We start from the raw sequence: 19,099 nt of genomic DNA on the forward strand, positions 1-19,099 counted from the left end.
GGACAACGGATCACATGACACTCGCTGAGATCACGTGATTCTATATGCGATCAGGTGACGTGGTGCTGATCAGCTGACTTGAGCTTCAGAGAGGCGAGTGCATAAAACCATCACTGACCTTCAACTAGTCTCCTGTTTTTACTCCCTTCAACGCAAAGGTAACGACAGCTTTACTTTATTACTGGCTTCACGGCGTCAAGGATGTTCTTATCTTAATGTATTATCAATGCTATGGTTTTCAACCTTCTACGTCATTGTATTAAAGAGAGAAGATGGCGAGCCAATCGCAGGGTATCCAGCAGCTGCTGCAGGCCGAGAAGAGAGCGGCTGAGAAGGTGGCGGAGGCCCGCAAGAGTGAGTAATGTATAGGAACATTTATATCTAGATTTACTGATAATCAAAGGTATATCGGAATATATACCGTACAAATTTCATCGCGTAATAATCAGCCGAGAAAATCTTAGGAATTAGACACTTATTCGTGTCATAACGGGATTTAATAAGGTGATAACCTGTGTCGTATTTTGATTATTGATTGTTAAACGCTCAGATAAACTGCGGGGGGAGCACTATATACCTCGTGTCGTGGGGAGCACTGTATTCCTCGTGACGTGTGGAGCACTGTATTCCTCGTGACGTGGGAGCACTGTATTCCTCGTGACGTGGGAGCACTGTATTTCTCGTGACGTGGGGAGCACTGTATTTCTCGTGACGTGGGGAGCACTGTATTCCTCGTGACGTGGGGAGCACTGTATTCCTCGTGACGTGGGAGCACTGTATTTCTCGTGACGTGGGGAGCACTGTATTTCTCGTGACGTGGGGAGCACTGTATTCCTCGTGACGTGGGGAGCACTGTATTCCTCGTGACGTGGGGAGCACTGTACTCCTCGTGACGTGGGGAGCACTGTACTCGTCGTGACGTGGGGAGCACTGTATTTCTCGTGAGGGGGGAGCACTGTATTTCTCGTGACGTGGGGAGCACTATTCCTCGTGACGGGGGAGCACTGTACTCCTCGTGACGTGAGGAGCACTGTATTCCTCCCGACGTGAGGAGCACTGTACTCCTCCTGACGTGGGTGTGGCCAGGAACGAATGAACCCAAACAAATGGCCCATTCCTCATAATGGATGATATCTAGATTACAATGTTGGCAATCGGACACAAACCCATGATATTTGTCCCTAACCATTTGGTTAGACTGCTGCTTAACTATTTACCGGAGCCACCAGTTAATTTGTCTGACAGACAACATTGCAGGTTTGAAACTGCTTGAAACATTTGCTTCAGTATAAATGCCGGCACTGTTCATGGAGGTTTTGATAAATCCAGCAGCCGTTACACAAACATATCTTGCGGATCTCCAGTCTACCTGGGTGGGCGTGTTCCTGCTACGTGTGGAGGGTTTTCAGAGAGAAGGGTATTCATGTGTGTACTAGGGCTGAAAGATTAATCAAATTGGAACTGACATCGCGATGTAATGGAAAGTGATTTGCAAAGGCTACGATAGAAATAAAAAGTATTTTTGGGGGACAGGTTACTGACAGGAGATCAGTAAGATTCATATTTATTCTTTTACAATTAAAAAATGTCAATAGTTGGATAAAAATGTCAATCAATTAATCTCAACACCTAGGCCTAGCCTAAAGGAACAGTTTGTACGTGTTGACTGCTTCCAATGTTGTGTTGATCATACTAAAGAATGATATATTGCTTCTTTAGTGAATGATACAAAACATAAGGAACTTTAAAAATAAATCTCATACTAAACTGCAATAGCAGTATTGGTAGAAATAATCGCAATTCGATTATTTCCCCTAATCGTTCAGCCCTAGTGTGTACCCATGCATGTTCCAAGTCCCCCTTGTGTCGACCACCGACTTGATGGGAAGTCAGGACAGATCGTCAAGGCCAGTCTCGTAGTTTCTGCCAAAGTTGGCCCCGACATTAAAGTGGCATAGTGGTTAGCCTGAAGCTGGGACATTACAAAGGTACAGTTTCCTCCCATCCTCGGAAGCCAAGCAACAAGGCTCTTTTCCTCTGCTCAGCTCGCAATCACCTTCGCACTCTTGTCACTCGCTCGCTCCAATTTTGCTTTAGTTTTGTCATAATTAGGGCTAAACAATTAATCTAATCAAACCGGCGTTGTAATGGAACGGGATTTGCAATCACAAAGGCTGCTCTACAAAAATCACATCTTTACAATTCAATAGTTAAATATAGATGTCGTATCAATTCATCTCTACTCAATGACCTGGCCTAAAGTAACAAGCAGTTTATATGTTCACTGATTCCAATGTTGTGTTGGTCATACTATAGAATAATTTATTGCTTGGTAAGTAGGGCTGTAACGATACACAAACTCACGATTCGGTTTGTATCACAATTTTTGACCCACGGTTCGATACATCCCACGATTTTTTTACATTTAAAAAGCATTTTATTGAAACAACACTCATATACCAATTAACTTAATGTAACATTTAATAACAAATAATTTGGAACGCTGAACAGATTTGAACAGAAAGAATACTATTAAAGTATAGCTAAATTAATAAAGAAATAACCAAAGATTGCAGTTGGAGGATGCTTTTTGTTGGTAGGCAAAAACCCTCAACTGTTTGGTTGGTTTAGTCAAATATCCTTATTAGCTTTTCTTATTAGGCTATGTAGCTTAAATAATTACATAATCAGGCCGTATAGAATGCAACATTTTTAATAGCCTAACTTTCAATAGATGGGGAAAAACATGAACGTCTTAACATGAACGTCGCAATAACGAGGCATAGTGTTACGAGCAGCATATTTGTGTGCGCAAGATTGGCAGTGTGCATTTGCGTGCGTTTGCGTGTGTGAGTGACGTCAGCGAGTGAGTGGACGAGCGAGGAGTGCGAGAGGTAGCGCGTGTGTCTAGTGAAGAAGCGAACGAGTCCGGTAGAATAGAGTACCCATCCTGTCAATAATCGGTGGCCGCTTCATTCCGACCTATAAGCAGACAAACTGCCAGTCAAATCACACAAAACAATAGAGACAGGATCACGGAGGCAATTTTTTTCGCGCTTGGCCCACTCTGGATAAATGTCGTTCATATCGCATATGAGGACTTCGACGGCTGTGGAGAAATGCAATCCTCCGTAGCCACGGAGGGCTGTAATCACAGAGGGGGCATCTCGTCGCATACTTACGGCATCAATAAGAGGGGGCGCTGTCAGCAGACCATTATTTAGACAATTATTAGCACATTTCAATCGGACAATTTGACCGGAGAGTTAGAAAGGGCATATCGCGCTTCTGCCTTCTCACACCGCGAGACAGGTTCGTGGCTTTGAGTGTTGCGATTTCGGTTTCGATACGCGTATCGTTACAGCCCTATTGTTTAGTGAATAATACAAAACATAAGGAACTTTAAAAAGAGAAATCGCATACTAAATAATAATCTAAATAATCGCAATTAGATTATTTCCCTTTATCTTTCAGCCCTACTCACAATGGCCCTCATTTATCAAACGAAAGTAGAAATGAGCGCAAATCTGAACGCATGATTCATCTTACGATAGGACCCACGTGAGATTTACGAAACCTTCGTATCACACCAATCCCAGCGTACGAAGGATCTTGGTGTTGATAAATACGGCGGCTGAGATCGATCGTAATTAACGTAACACGCCCATATAAAAGCACGTCTTCAGAAGTCTCGCCCCTAACTTTTACGACATGGAGAAACGTCCAACGGTAAAATAGAGGAATTTTTCCGAGATCCAAATGGAGACGCTCGGGTCACTGGTGGATGCGAACCGTCTGGTTTTATTTGGTAGCCTATAGCTGGCATTAAAGGCCAGCAAAAGAATGCTATATGGAAGGAAATAACTGTTGCAGTGAATAGTGTTTCCAATGTTCGTCGGGCTACGGAAGAGGTTTGTTAATTAAATAATAAATTAAATGTACAACTTCTGTTATCCAGCTTAAAACATTTCACATATATGCTATTGTTTGCATTCCGTTAAAGTTATTTAATTCCGAATAAGGTGAAGAAAAAATGGTCCGACATGAAGCTCGGCACCAAAAAACGTGTTGCGGCTGTGAAGCCGGCCAAGCAAGAAACGGGAGGAGGCCGGTGCAGTGCGACTGCAGCGTAACTCACCGAGATGACTCTGACCATGTAGTGCGCCCTGATGTAGACGATGCCCAACGTTGCTATTTTGGAAAATAAAAGAATCGTGCGTACCCCCAGGCCATCGGGCTACCATGTTCAGGATTGACATTCTGGCATCGCAAATAATCGGAACATTAACTGAATGGTAGCTTTTGCGGTTGATGTACGCGTAATCATTAATAGATGGTTCATACGCACATGGGTACAATCAACCGCACCAATCACATTTGGAAACCTAGCAATAGCATAAAAATCCCGTTTGATTCCAGTTTGCTGATCGTTATTATATGGGAATTTAATATAACGTTCGGAGAGGGACATTATAGCTGCCAAAACTGCTGGCATGGTTCGGCTAATACTTGGCTGGGAAATAGCAGACCTGTCCCCGATCTCCCGCTGCAAGATCCCGGTGGCCAAAAATCCCCAGGTAGAGCAAACCTGCACAGGTATTGCGTTTGATCGCCTAGTTTCTCGCCTTAACTGTGGCTCCAAAGCATTGCATAGCTCCATCAGGAGATGCCTTGGGAGACAAACGACTCAAGAGCCATTCATCGCCCTCCTTAAAAAAATCGGCGCGGTCTCGAAAAACTCTCTCGTCTGTGCGTTGAGGTCCTTAACAGAGCCAGATCTGCCATCGCTGAGACACGACCACCTATTTGGCAAAGCTCCTGTTAATATAGACAGCTGAATAAACATTTCACCTGTCACATTCTAATTATTTTCATAGCAATACTGTTTTTAATTAGGCCTGACTTGATTGTAATTGTTTGAACGGCTGGGCTAATTCCAATTTATTTAGTAATTAATACAGATGTTGAACATGGGCTACTTGTGCTGCACTATTCATCATTGAAATACCCGTATGTTGCGCCAAAAAAACTTGCGTACACGAGCTCAGACCTGACGTGAGATTTCATCGCAGCCTGCGCTCACCTTCAAATTGATAAATGCCAAGCTCAACGTTGAAATGAGCGTACGTCCATTTTACGCACGTTTTCTGTCGTACGCTCGTTTGATAAATGAGGGCCAATATCTCTCCACACGGTATTTTAGAAACAAATTGCTGAAGTGAAAGTTCTGAGCAGCTTTGCATTCTTAAGTGGGTATATATTGTGTGATATACCTGCATGTAGGGATGGGAATTGATAAGAATTTCACGATTCAGATTCTGCTTATCGATCCGATTCCTTATCGATTCTCTTATCGATTCTCATTGGGTGAGAAAATAAGTATAAATGTGTTTGTTTGTATTAAATCTCTTTAATATCTGATCAGAAGTGCTTCTAGTATTAGGAAATTGTACATTTTCAAATCAATTGGTCTAGACGAAAAAATATATAAAAATATATGCCATCATTATGTGCCATACAACTAAAAACACAGACTGAAAACAGCCAAGTAAGAGCTTGTGCCTTTTGGAATGCTAACAGTGCTCATTTGCATTCAACTTGTAACAAAATTCAACTGACATAAACAAAATGAAGCATTGATTAGACAGAGATTTATTAGATGGGCCTACCTATTAAACCGTTGGAACACACAAGACCGGAAACCATAGCAATGCCGGTAAACAAATCCCGAGAATCCCTATGAGAGCTCCCCGCGCTACGGCCATCCGGAGGCGACAGAGCTGTTGGCCGTGATATTATATATACAATTATAATATATTATATACTATTATATATATAGAGCTCCGGGAGTCGCAAACTGCAACAATCACTTTCTCCTCCATGCCGCAGTCACCCCGGACTGCACTGCACTGAGTTTGACGGCTGAACGCTGATTGGCTGTTACGTTACACATGTCACTCAGTTATCACGCTGTTGAACGCTGATTGGCTGTCATCACGACAAAAACTTGTCGCCGGTTTTCTCCCGCGAAAATTTCGCCCTTATACGCGTCTCTACGTTCACTTTGTATGGGATCTTGTCGCCCCGTCGCGTTTGGTGTGAACACACAATGCGATTCTTCCTCGGCGGCGCCATGTTTGCTGCGTTCTGAACCAAAACAAAAGCAGCGTGTGTGTGACGTCATGACGCATTTGCCGCGACCGGAACCGATAAGCGGAATCGTTAAGCAGGCTTGCTAATGATTCCAAGGAATCGGTTGACTCGGAACCGGTTCTGAACAAGAACCGGTTCTCGATTCCCATCCCTACCTGCATGTCACATAGACTACACCACTTGTGCGTAATAGTCGGTGTGTATTTGTGTCTAATTCTGCGTGTATGTGTTTGTACAGGGAAGAACCGTCGTCTGAAGCAGGCGAAAGAGGAGGCGCAGGCGGAGATTGAACAGTACCGCCTCCAGAGGGAGAAGGAGTTCAAAACAAAGGAAGCTGCTGTAAGTCTTGTCAAAATAAAGGTCCTTTAAAGATGGATTCAGATCAGAATTAAAACAGTTTTTTTTGTCTAGGCTCTGGGTTCTCACGGCAACAGTGCGGTAGAGGTTGACCGCGACACCGTGAGCCGCATGCAGGGCATCCAGGCCAGCTACCGTGGCAACCGGGAGGTGGTACTGGGAGACCTCCTACGACTTGCTTGCGACGTTCGGCCCCAGGTCCATGCTAACTACCGCATTGCTGGCTAGACCTCCGGACCAACACACGAACGAGGGGCCAGGTGGTCAAAATAGATTAACTCTCTAAATGTAGGATTTGGGAATTTGTCAAAAACAACGAAATGTCTCTTAGCTGAGGCCATGCTAGGCTATGACATTCGATCTCTCTTAGCTGGGACTATTCTGACTCTATAATATAAAGCCTAAAAATTGGTGTACCGATACTTAACGTGACCATTGACCACCTGGATGAGTGAACAGGTGAACCTCTCCACCAAAACAATCCCATTATGTATATGTTTGTGACCAAGCTCTTGGTTTTTGTCTGCGTTTTCTTTTGTAGGGGTGTTTACGTCTTTAATGATTCCATTGTGAAAAAATATATATGGATGGATGTATGGTAATGGAAATCTGGTTGCTAAATTAAAAAAAACGTATTGGTTTAGCCGATATTTCAAGATGTATGTTTTGTTACAGTGCTTTTGTTGCTTGTGATTCGTAAAGTTTTGCTCTCTTCCTGTTTGTGATTTCCGCCATGTTCTTTGGTGAATGGTTAAAAAAATGCTTAATGTTTGAAACTGAATGAAAATAAATTATTTAAATTTTGTTTTGGTTTATTAGTTAAGAATCCATTGGAAAATATATTATCATGCAGTCAGTAGTGACATGAATTGTATAGTATATTTAAAGCCACAGTAGTTTTTTTTTATTTATTTTTTTTATCCATCAGTACCTCATCACAGGACGGCTTTGGCCGTTCTGTGATATCTACAAGATTAAATTGTGTCTTGTAGAGTTATTGTGAGAGAGAACCCATATATATCCATGTTATGTATTTCTCATATACATTTTTTTCTATATTTAATCAATGTTATGTATTTCTCCATATTATACGTATATTTGGAAAAATACATTGCAACATACATACATGCAAAAATAATATAAATCAAGCAATCTGGTTCCATACCACCCGTGGCACAGTAAACATACCATGGCTATGACGTTTCATTCCTTCCAAGAAATCAGTATCACTCCGTGTCTGAGAAAAAAGCCATTGTCAATACAAAGTGGCTCCATTTAACCAAATGGAGCCTGACAAACGATCATAGGCTGGTTAGGACGAGACCTTCTGGCCCTAAGTGGCCGAAAGTGCAACACCCCCCAGAGCTATTGTTAAATTTGGAAACCAAAACTCGGGAGCGGGGAGCTCCATCCTCACCGTGCCATGCAACAATCCAACAAGCAGTGTTCAAAGTCATCCTTCTGAAGCTGGACATGTTTACACTGATGGCAACATTTAATGCAGATTAATGTAAATAAATAGCCAATAATTAAATCAATATAACACTGGCCTGTGATGAAAGATAAATATGAAAGCTGCTAGTGTGTACGTTGCATATAGCAACCTCCTTGCTCTATGTGCATGCAGCCAAGATGGCCTGCTTATATATATATATATATAATATAATAGCATATGCTACACTATATGTATGAAGATATATATAGACATACATACATATTGATATTTATATAATAGTATATACTACATTATTATATATATATATATATATATACACATACAAATACATATATATAGAAAGAGACACACCTAGAGCTACTCACCCACCCCCACACAGGTATATCTCAGTGGGAGGAGTTTAGTGACAGGTGTGTCCCTTTCTTTCGCAGCCACAGAAACCAAGAGCATACCTGTGAAGAGAGAGAGAGAGGCAGAGAGAGGGAAAGATAGATTGGAGAGATAGAAAAGGAAACCGAATAAAGATGTTATGAACGTGTTATTGAAAAGAGCAACATTTCGAGAGAAATAAGTGAAAACAGAAAAAATAAGGAAGATCCACGGATTGTTTTCTCTCGCTCGACCGGAAGTAAGCTTAACTTCGACCGAGTGGATTTAATTGTAGAAAGTAACTATTTAAACGATCTACATGGTTTAAATCTTTCCCTTTTCTTTCACCTAAGAGAAGAGGACTTGCACCACCGGAGGAAACTAGAGGACAACAGAACGAGGGAATTCCGGTAGTTTAGTAGGAATATCTCTGGCGGTTTCGGGCCAGAGGTGACGTCACCACGTCAACGCCAGGTGAGAAAGGTTTCACAATATTAACAGAAAGTGTAATTAAATCTATCTATAGATCTCTCTCTCTGTTGTTCTCTCTCTATTTATATAGACTGTATATGTGTGACAATGGTCTGACTGAGCAGAAACAAACAAGCGTCTAATTGAGTTTGGTTTCTTCCGTCTCATCATTTTTTTTATTAGCATCAAATATCAATCTATCTTTACATAGATACATAGCTATCAGAGGTGGAAGTAACTAATTACATTTACTCAAGTACATTTATTGAGTAGATTTTTGGGGTATTTTGTATTTTTTCAGTAGTTTTTAAAAACTGTACTCCTACGTTTTGGTTGAAGTATTGTACTTAGTTACATATTAAACCACACAAGTTACTGAGCAGAAATTGCAGGCAAGTATGTCGAGAACGACAAAGTGCATGCTGCATTGGCCTGAGAATTTCTGAGTTCACCTAGCAACAAGCCTACCTTTCAGCCGTCAGTGCAGTCAATCAGTAACTAGGGTGTAGTCGGTAGGCTGAATGCTTAATGGATGACTGTCTTGTTATGTCAAATTTCAAAATTAAACTTCAGTTATGGACTTTAAATAGTTTTAGTCGTTTTGTGTAGTGTTAATATCAAAGATGTCAAGCATATAGTGTCATGACAGTCATTCAAGTCAAAGTAGGCTATAGACTAAAATAGAAAAGTTTGAAAAGAGTACTTTGTACTTGTACTTGAGTATGTAACTGTACTAGAGTAGTTGAGTAGCTTTTAGTAGTACTTTTTCCACCTCTGATAGCTATATATATATATATATATATATATATATATATCTATCAGAGGTGTATGTATACATGCATGAAGGGTTTAGTGTGGTATGAATAGTTATAAGACATTTAAAACCTGCTTTCCTTCTTCACAGGAAACACAGTTTCCTCAACTGTAAACTTTGGAGGGTGTGACTTTTCGGCCTTTAAACAAAGGTAAGATTACTGGATAGAATTGTGTATGCTATTCAAACAAAAATGCTCATGTTAAAATTCTCTGTCAAAATTATATTTTTATTATCTACAAATATATTTTTTCCTCTCACGTTTGTACCACTCAGCCATCAAAATGTCAGGCATCAGCGTTTCATTGGACAACCCCTATGGAGATGTGACCATTCCACGAGCCAAGCTCCGTGGTGACCAGAGCCTGGTGATTGGGAACCCTGTGGCACTGGGCAACCCCTATGCTAAGACAGAGGGTGGTGAGGCACAAGCCCCGCCCCCTTACAATGTCAAGTTGGCGGAGCCAGAAGAGGAGATGCGTTGCCGTGCCTGTTGCTACCGTTGTCGCCGTCGGAAACAGTGATGGAGAGAGTGGAGGAGCTTTGGACAGAAGAGGAGTAGAGATGGAGATGGAGAGGGAAGGAGGAGAGGAGGAGAGGGATGATGCATAGAGCTGACTTGACCAATCAAGGCAGCTCCCGTTAGGGAGGTGGGGCTTCTGGTATATTTAAAATCTGGGAGAAATGTAAAGCTTTGATGTTTTCTGACTTTCCTCTATCTTTGTCACAGTTAAAACTGGTCTTACTGAGCTGAAACATAGAAGTGTTTATTTCAGTTTGGTTTCATACATCTTGTTCACATAATTTTTCCATTTGTATTTAAATGTTGAACATATTAACTGACATGTACATGTAGCTCGATTTCTACATGTATGTGTTATATTTGTCTGCTTATTGATGTAAAAGGTATGATGTATGATGGTAAAATGTAAGAATATTATAGATCAGTCATTGTGTCTTAGCCAATCAGCCATGCCCCCATCCTCCTTAACCAATGAGAATAATCAACCAAACATGCCATGATAAGGCCCATTCAAAATAGGTCTTTGCCAAATATGAATTATAATAATATGAATTATTATATGTAATATTAGTACTCTATGAATATACATGCTGTTACATGTGTGCCAATGCATCTATTCATGGAGCAGACCATAAATTGTATTACATTTGCATTTATACGGTTAAAGCACCTATGATCAAATATTGTCGTGTTTAAAGTGTGCAATATTCACCTTTTGTTATGTGAAGGACTTATTTATGTATGGTTGTGCCAACATAGAACGTTATTTTATATATTTGAATAGCATTTTACTTTTATCAAATTGCTACCTGAATTCATATTTATGTAGGCCTGTAGTGAAACCTAAAAAAGCTTATTCTATGAGAATGTAGTAATGTGAGTATTTTAAGGAATGCAAACGTTCTACATTTTTACATTTGTCCTGCTATTGCTGTTTTCCTCTTTTTTTTTTCGATCTTCTTTAATGTAAAAATAAAGCAGAATAGCAAAAAATGTATTCCTTTCCTTTTGCATTGTTAAAAGGTTTTATTTATAGCTGCTCTGTAAAGTAGCCTATGTCTTGAGGCTGCCCAAAATGAGATTACGTAGGCCTACTTTAAATATACGTTGCAATTTATGTTAAGTAGCCAGGTGCCAAGTGAACGAGTTTTTTTTATTGTAGTTTATTAGGTAAAAAAATTATTTGTCTTTTGTTATTTAGTCTGTTAAAGTAAAACTATAGGTCATGGCTTACATGTAAAAGTAATTTTATATTGAATACGATGGTGCGATGCGTTTTTCCCATGTCAATAAAATTATAAGATCATGGAAATAAATGGGACTGTACATGTATGCGTTCCCGTTATGTGAAAAAGGGAGTTTAATTTGCATTGCAGAAGGGTAAATGTTTTACAGATTTTGAGCCAGGAATAAACCCAACGTGATACACAACCTAAACAACAGAATACATCACCTCCTGGGCTAGATCTATAGAATAGCAAAGCTCAATGCTCTTCATAAGACACGATTCAAGAGACCAGACGTCTCACTTCAAAGTCGTTCTGTGCCCCACATAGCCCTCCATGTTAATCATCTTGCCTTTAAGAATGTTTTCCGTCTGCCTTTTACTTTATTAATAGCATTCACGATTTAAAAACAATAAAGCTGCCTTAATGGGTCGTGATTATCTTGATAAACAAAATGTTTTTATAAAAGGAAGCATTGGAATGTGTTTTTTTTTTCAGAAGAACCAAAGTGAACATAGACCTCTAACTTGTCGGCCTAGTCAGTCTCAAAGCAGAAGAAATGTCATCCCTTCGAAAATCAAATTTTTTATTGGAAGAACATCGTCTTTCAATACTTCACACCAAAAGCACCGGGGTGGCGCGACTCCTTGTCAACGTAGAGACGCGAAGGTCCGTTCACACCAAACGCGAAAGGGCGACAAGATCCCATACAAAGTGAACGTAGAACAGGAATCGGGCAAATTATTTGCTACTGTGCGTTCACATCAAACGCGACGGGGCGACAAGATTCCATACAAAGTGAACGTAGAGACGCGAATCGGGCGAATTTTTCATGAGAGAAAACCGGCGACAAGTTTGATTTGTCGCACCACACTTTCGCCGTGCACAGGCGAGCGCGCTCACAAGGATTTGTGGCGCGACAAATTTGCACGAGTTGAAATATTTCAACTTAGACGCGTATTTCGCTTGATGACAGCCAATCAGCGTTCAACAGCGTGGCCACCTCGGCCACGCTGTTGAACCTCAAGGCCAATCCGGGGTGAACCACAGCATGGAGGAGAAAGTGATTGTTGTCGTTGTGACTCCCAGAGCTCTATAAATAATAGTGTATAGTATATATATTAGTATATATAATATCACGGCCAAAAGCTCTGTGCGCCTCCGGATGGCCGTAGCGCGGGGAGCTCTCGTAGGGATTGGGCTTCGCGGAGTGTGTTTGCCGGCGTTGCTATGGTTACCGGTCTTGTGTGTTCCAAAGGTTTATTAGGTAGGCCTATCTAATAAATCGCTGTCTAATCAATACTTCCTTCACTGCCTCTTCCGTGGTCATTACAATATTATGAATAGTCTGCGTCGGGTTCTCCGACGTCTCTCCCTCTTCCACAAAAGGTAAAGACATGCAATGGTGGTTATCACGGCCATGGTTGAGAACGAATTGGCGTGAAGCACCGTTGGTGGGCAAAAAAAGTGCCGCGCGACAATACTTCGGCAACAACGCAAACGGGCAACAAATGTCGTTTTTGTCGCTAGAAAAACCTGCGGCGCGACTTGATGAATGGATGCCCACGGGCGAGCGCGTTCACAAGGATTAGTAGCGCGACACGACACTTGTGAAATGTTTGAACTTTGCCGCGATGGTCGCGTGAAGACAGCCAATCAGCGTTCACTCCCGGAGTGTCGTCACGTAACAGCCAATCAACCCTGGCGTCCAGAGTGAACCTCAGCTTTAATGTGTCATGATTATCTTGATAAACATTTATTAAAGGAACTGTTGGAATGTTGTTTTGCAGTGTGCCCCACAAAAACACGTATTTCTAATCCGTCACAAATAGGAATAAATGTCATTCCTGGGTCACTAAAAAAAGTTTTATTTGAAAGAACATCATCTGTTACGTAAATTAGCGCTCAGATGGCTACACAATGCAAAGACTTGATTCAAACAACATGCAAGCTGAGTAGTTTCAGGGATAGCAGCATCCTTATGAATCACAATGGCAAGGATAAAAAAACATTGCATTAACTAACAATCTAAACTCACTGATTGAAGATTTCCAAAAAAAATCATATTCATCACTAGAAATGTTATCAAAAGGCATTTTAATGCTGAAAATATCTTAAATATCGCATTTTATTTTTAAAATAGAGATTAAAACAAATGTCATCCATTTTGATGTGGCAAAACGCATTTTCTTAAAAAATTGCATTCCGTGTCAGTTTCAGATGCCACTAAATACTACACAATGGACCTTTAAGATTATGGAGTAATTGGCAAAAAGAGAAGACGGTAGTCCCGATAGAGGGATACATGTTTCTGTTTCATGTTGTATTTCATGTAAAATATACGACCGACAAAGTTCTCCTTTAAGTTGTTGATGTTATTCTTGTCTCATGCATGTTCATACTTTCCTCGACAAGGGGACTTATAACTATCAAACAAAGCTGTTTAGAAGTAAGAGCAAAGGAAATCATTGCAGTAGACCGGTTTAACGCTACAATTCAGGTTCCTCTCTCAGCATATCTTGGGGCGCTATGGTAATGGTCTAGGACTAATGGTCTAATGGTCTAGGAATAATGGTCCTAGACAGCCAGGCCGTCCACCAGAACAGTCAGAGCCAATGTTCACTTATGACCAAGATGGACAACTATCCCATTTCATGAGAACCAAATAAAAGCCCTTAAATCAGCACCTCACCTTTTAATTATATCTTTATATTTTAACAATATAATTATAAAGTAATCATATCATAGGCTATGATATGATTATTTTATACATATATTGTATAAGGGGCAATCTTGAAGTTTACGGTTACGTCCTGTTTTGCATAATTTTTCCCAGAGATACAAGCTGTTTATGTATTCATATTTATAATGAATCACTGGTTAATCAAATTATTAGTTCAGACAGTAAATCATTTTACATAGAAAGAGATGGATGTAGATGGAGGGAAAGAAATAGACAGTGATAGAGGGAGATGGACAAAGGGTAGAGTGACAAAAGGTTGCTAGGCAACCACACTGCCGAAGTAACTTGAACGACAAGCTCAGATTACACATACTCACACAGAGCCCTCACAGGACTTGTTGGTTTTAAAGGTAAGAAGTTCATCGTATATTTTAAAACATCTTATATATTACATATTTTACTATTAACATTTAGATATTCTATAACTGTATTGATATTGATGAAAATACTTACTGAATATAGGTTAGGCCTATATGTCTATGTGAAAGCATTAATCGTTAGTCAAACTATGTGATATTTCAATTGAATTGAATTGATAAATCATTATCACATTTACTCCATCGGGTGAGTTTTATTAAAACTAAATAAATTGTTATTATGTTATTATAAATGTTATTATTTAGTCTCATTAGGGTTATTTATTTCATCGGTTTTAATTATAACAACATCAATTGTTATTATATTTGTATTATTTACTTATCATTTAGTAATTTAGTAGTAATTTTATAAGAACAAAAAACGTCATCATTATTTTTATAATTTTGTAATTTAAGCAAGTATACAATCCTTTCCATTCTTTACCTCCTTCTTTATTTCTTTGAACCTTTTAATTGAAAATGTATGAACATGTTATTTAGATTGATTTCAAAATGCTTGCCTTTTTCAATTGCTCTGCATTATATTCTTTTCAGTGTAAAGAACTTTTAGCTGCTGTATGAAGGGTTCTATATCCAAAAAAATATTGTTATTATAGATTTTCTTTGTATTATTCGAATTGACAGAATAAGTTAACGATGTGGTTTTGATCTGTAACTAAATGAATTGCAGCATTTAGTTTGAAATACTTTGTTTGCTCTCATACTTTCTGATTATTTTATTATTTCCAGGTACATTAATTAATTAGTTAGGTGATGAGCCTCAGATCACTAAGGTATCCAGACATCTTTCCTGAAAAGCTATCTCCTCCATGGAACCTAAAGGAAGTAGTCTAGACGCTCTAGCCGAATCTGCTCTTTTCACAGGGGTCTATCAAAGGTGAAACTGTTGGAGAATTGTTTTGGATTAATATTTTTTACCCTAGATGCCTTAAGTCCTGAGATACCATAGGTGCTTAGATAACTTAGATTAGTTCGTCAGTTCGTTAGTTACTCTTGGTTATTAGATACCTCACATCCCGTAGTTCTTTAGATACCTTAGGTCCTCATCACCGAAGATCCTAGGAGACAAACAAATCAAAGAACAGGTCTGTTATGTGTTGGCGTCCTGTCTTAAAGCTGAAATGGTTGAGGAAGGGGCGGGGCCTCACCTGCCCGGAGGGGAGGAGTCTAAGAGTGGCCGAGGGGCGGGGCCTGATCTGGAGGCGGGGAGAGGACGTGGTCGCCGGGACTGCATCGTTTGCTTTGGCGCCTATGACTTGTTACAGCGGTTACCACGACGACTCAACTGTGGTCATACCTTCTGCCAAGCATGCCTGAGCCGACTGGACACAGTCATCAACGAGCAGGTCACCAAAGCTTCTTCCTGTCGGGTCACAGTTGTATTCCCTTCTGAATTATAGTATCTCACTTCCTGTCGTAGTTCTCACTTCCTGAAAAAAGTTCATATTATTGGTAAATTGGGATTTCCGTATTGTAATAGTTTCCACTACCTGTGTCCTGTAGGTGTGGCTTCCCTGCCCCCAGTGCCGTCAGAACACGCCCTCTCCGCGCGGAGGCCCCGCCCACCTGGACCTGGACCTGCACTGCTTCCTGGCACTGCGGGATGCTCGCTCCCAGGAGATGGGGTCAAGGGTAGGCAGTGAGATCACAAGCAGGATGACCTTTGATGAGGCAGGCTTCAAAGGGGCAGGTTTGGAGGCGTGGTCTGGGGGCCCAACAGAGACACGCCTCCATTATCGCCTTGGCGGCGGTCTTGGGGGCGAGGCGATTGGGCTGCCAGGAAACGTCCCCCCTCGATGCTGCAGGTTCTTCCACTACTGCTGCTGCTGGCTGTGTTGGGGACGGAGCTAGCATAGTGGGAGGAGTCTTCCAATACCACGGTCTGTGTTGGGGCCAGATCTAACAGAATGGGAGGAGCCTGTGGATCAAGAAAGGAAGGGCCCAAATAAGGACAAACACGTCAAGTCAGAATAACTGGGACAAGATGGAGCTGAAAAGGTCGAGAGATGTCTTTAAAAGATAAATATTAAAATGATTTGTTGTATATAACAATAATATATTAGTTGTATATAGTGTTATAGATGCAATAATACATCTTTATCAGAAATGTCAAATTAATATTTCAATCTATTTATCATATTGTATTCTGCTCTAGTTGTAAGAGCCGTCTATACCGATATCTATTGAATATACAATATTGTACTATTTTTTTTACATGCTCTATATACAAGTTTGTTTTAATTCATGTCGGATCCTATTGGAAGGAATAGGAATTTTAAAGGTGCACTATCCAACCTTTTAAATTGCATGTTTTGTCAGTAGATGTCCGAATAGGATGTAAACATCATCCCCAACCCCCCAACCATCACATCCACTTAACCAAAGGAAAGTACCGGAGTGCAACTATGGCCCTTTTGACGCTTCAAACCAGCATAGTACATTTTACAGTAGGCTAGTGATGGGGTAGCCCAGAAATTTCCCGAAGCGTCAAGCGAAGAAGTAGCAAATGTATTTTTGGAAATTGTCTACAATCATATACAGTAATTTGTAAGAAAGTGCTTGATTTTCCTTCTACAAAATATTACCAAAACAATAGGTAACAAATAAAGAACTTCTTGAACATCAGTTTTGGATTTTCACTAACAATTCATTGGAAATAATGATTATTTTTGGATGAACTGAACTGAATCACTGCCTGAAACGATCCGTCCATTTCATTCAGTTGCATGTGATTTGTTCGCAGGTAAACGCTCACTCACTGAGGGAGAGATTCAAGCTGTGTTAGTTTGCAGGCGTTTACAAAAGTGTTTACAAAAGCAAATACAGAGCTGATTCAGGTTGATAATATGTTTTGTAAATATTCACTAACATTGCTCTTTGACTGCATCCAGATATATGACATTCTTTAAATTCATATAATATGCACAAGCTAACATTTAAAGGTCCAGTGTGTATAATGTAATAGCATGAGTTCACCACCCAACCTTGGGCACATGTAGAAAGGATCGTAATTAATTACATTAGTATCATTAGAGCAACCACATTCTGAACAGAGGTTCAGAGGTTCAGACTGCACACTGTGCTCCTGAAACAAATATATTGTTGCTATTATTATACATACATGAAACATACACATGAGCAATCTGGCATTGCACCATGGGTGATGAGGAGTGGCGTCTCTTAGTGAAGGCTCTGCCTTTATGTTTATGTTTGTATGTTTTGTAGAAAAATGCAAAGAACTCCTCCAGGATACAGTGCCGATGGGTGAGTTTGCTGAGCTCACTCAGATACAGCAAGATGATCAAAGTTACACTGTATCCTTCCCGAAGCTGGACAAGAGAGAGACAGTTCCAGCTGCGTCTCACTGGCACAGAGTCGGCGCTAAGCCAAAACAACATACCAAAGTGAATCAACAAGTTCACTCAACGCCACTGAAATTAACCCTGCCACTGAAGAACCGGTTCCTGCCACTTCAGGAGTCCACGAACGCGCCTGCCACCCATGCACCCCTGAGCCCCGAGATGCGTCCGGACGGACAGTGCGGACAGAGACGGAACAACCAGTCGCCATGGAGGCGAGCTGCGCATGCCTCGGCCACCAGTGCACCCCTGACCCCTGAAATGTGTCCGGACAGACGGTACGGACAGAGATGGACGCCACGGAGGCGGGCTGTGCATGTGTCTGCCACCGTCCAACAAGGGCCCATCTCAGAGAAAGCAGATGAACCAGACACTCTGATTATAGGAGACTCAATCATCAAGGATATAACCGGTAAGAAGATCAAAACATTCATCTTCCCATATGGAATGGTTAGTGATATCAACCATAAACTAGCCAAAATCATATTGGAAAACCCCAAAATCTCACAGATTATTGTGCATGCAGGATTTAATGACATTCAAAGAGAACAGTCAGAACTTCTGAAGAGGGATTACACTGATCTATTGGATACACTGGACAAAATACACATCAAGTCATTCATCAGTGGACCCATACCAGCAGTTGACAGGGGAATAAACAGATTCAGTCGTCTACTTGCACTGAATACATGGCTTTCCAGAGTCTGCAATGAAAGAGGAAGGGGCTTTATTGACAATTTCAACTTATTCTGGGGGCGCAAATATCTTTTCAGAGCAGATGGCCTACACCCAAACAGGTTAGGCTCAAAACTGTTGAGGGACAATCTTCTCTTCTCGCTTTCCCACAAATCTCCATGGTCTGACGCACAGGCCACAGTCAGAGCACAGGTTGAGAAGAAGCGAGACTACAGCCTCCACCACACATCTACTCTGCCACTATCTGACACACAGATAGCAGACAGCTCACAGACCTTGAAGATAGACAACAGCCCGCCCGACGCCATCGACACTGTGCCTTCCCCCATCGCTGACGCTGGCTTGGCGAGGAACGGCCACCCCCCTCCATGGTGTGACGCACAGGCCTCAATCAGAGCACAGGTTGAGAAGAAGACCTTGAAGAGAGACAACAGCCCGCCCGACGCCATCAACACTGTGCCTTCCCCCATCGCTGATGCTGGCTTGGCGAGGAACGGCCACCCCCCTCCTACTCTGCCACTATCTGACACACAGATAGCAGACAGCCCACAGACC

At 41.1% G+C, this 19,099-nt stretch overlaps 2 protein-coding genes and 1 long non-coding RNA gene across 3 annotated transcripts; all 3 read left to right on the top strand.

Moving 5' to 3' along the window:
* On the top strand, positions 1-7,315 carry atp6v1g1 (ATPase H+ transporting V1 subunit G1). The gene is made up of 4 exons (XM_060037949.1): positions 1-158; positions 266-354; positions 6,392-6,492; positions 6,565-7,315. The coding sequence occupies exons 2-4, from the start codon at positions 273-275 to the stop codon at positions 6,736-6,738; spliced, it is 357 nt and encodes a 118-aa protein (XP_059893932.1). The 5' UTR covers positions 1-158; positions 266-272; the 3' UTR covers positions 6,739-7,315.
* Positions 7,316-8,357: 1,042 nt separating this feature from the next.
* On the top strand, positions 8,358-11,138 carry LOC132447541 (uncharacterized). Its single transcript, XR_009523103.1, has 4 exons — positions 8,358-8,594; positions 8,689-8,809; positions 9,711-9,771; positions 9,897-11,138. It is a non-coding gene; the product is annotated as an uncharacterized LOC132447541 (long non-coding RNA).
* Positions 11,139-15,235: 4,097 nt separating this feature from the next.
* On the top strand, positions 15,236-17,068 carry rnf224 (ring finger protein 224). Its single transcript, XM_060038719.1, has 2 exons — positions 15,236-15,835; positions 15,993-17,068. The coding sequence occupies exons 1-2, from the start codon at positions 15,611-15,613 to the stop codon at positions 16,338-16,340; spliced, it is 573 nt and encodes a 190-aa protein (XP_059894702.1). The 5' UTR covers positions 15,236-15,610; the 3' UTR covers positions 16,341-17,068.
* Positions 17,069-19,099: the final 2,031 nt, after the last annotated feature.

The sequence above is a fragment of the Gadus macrocephalus genome, chromosome 19, assembly GCF_031168955.1.
Source record: "Gadus macrocephalus chromosome 19, ASM3116895v1".
NCBI classification, from domain to species: Eukaryota; Metazoa; Chordata; class Actinopteri; order Gadiformes; family Gadidae; genus Gadus; species Gadus macrocephalus.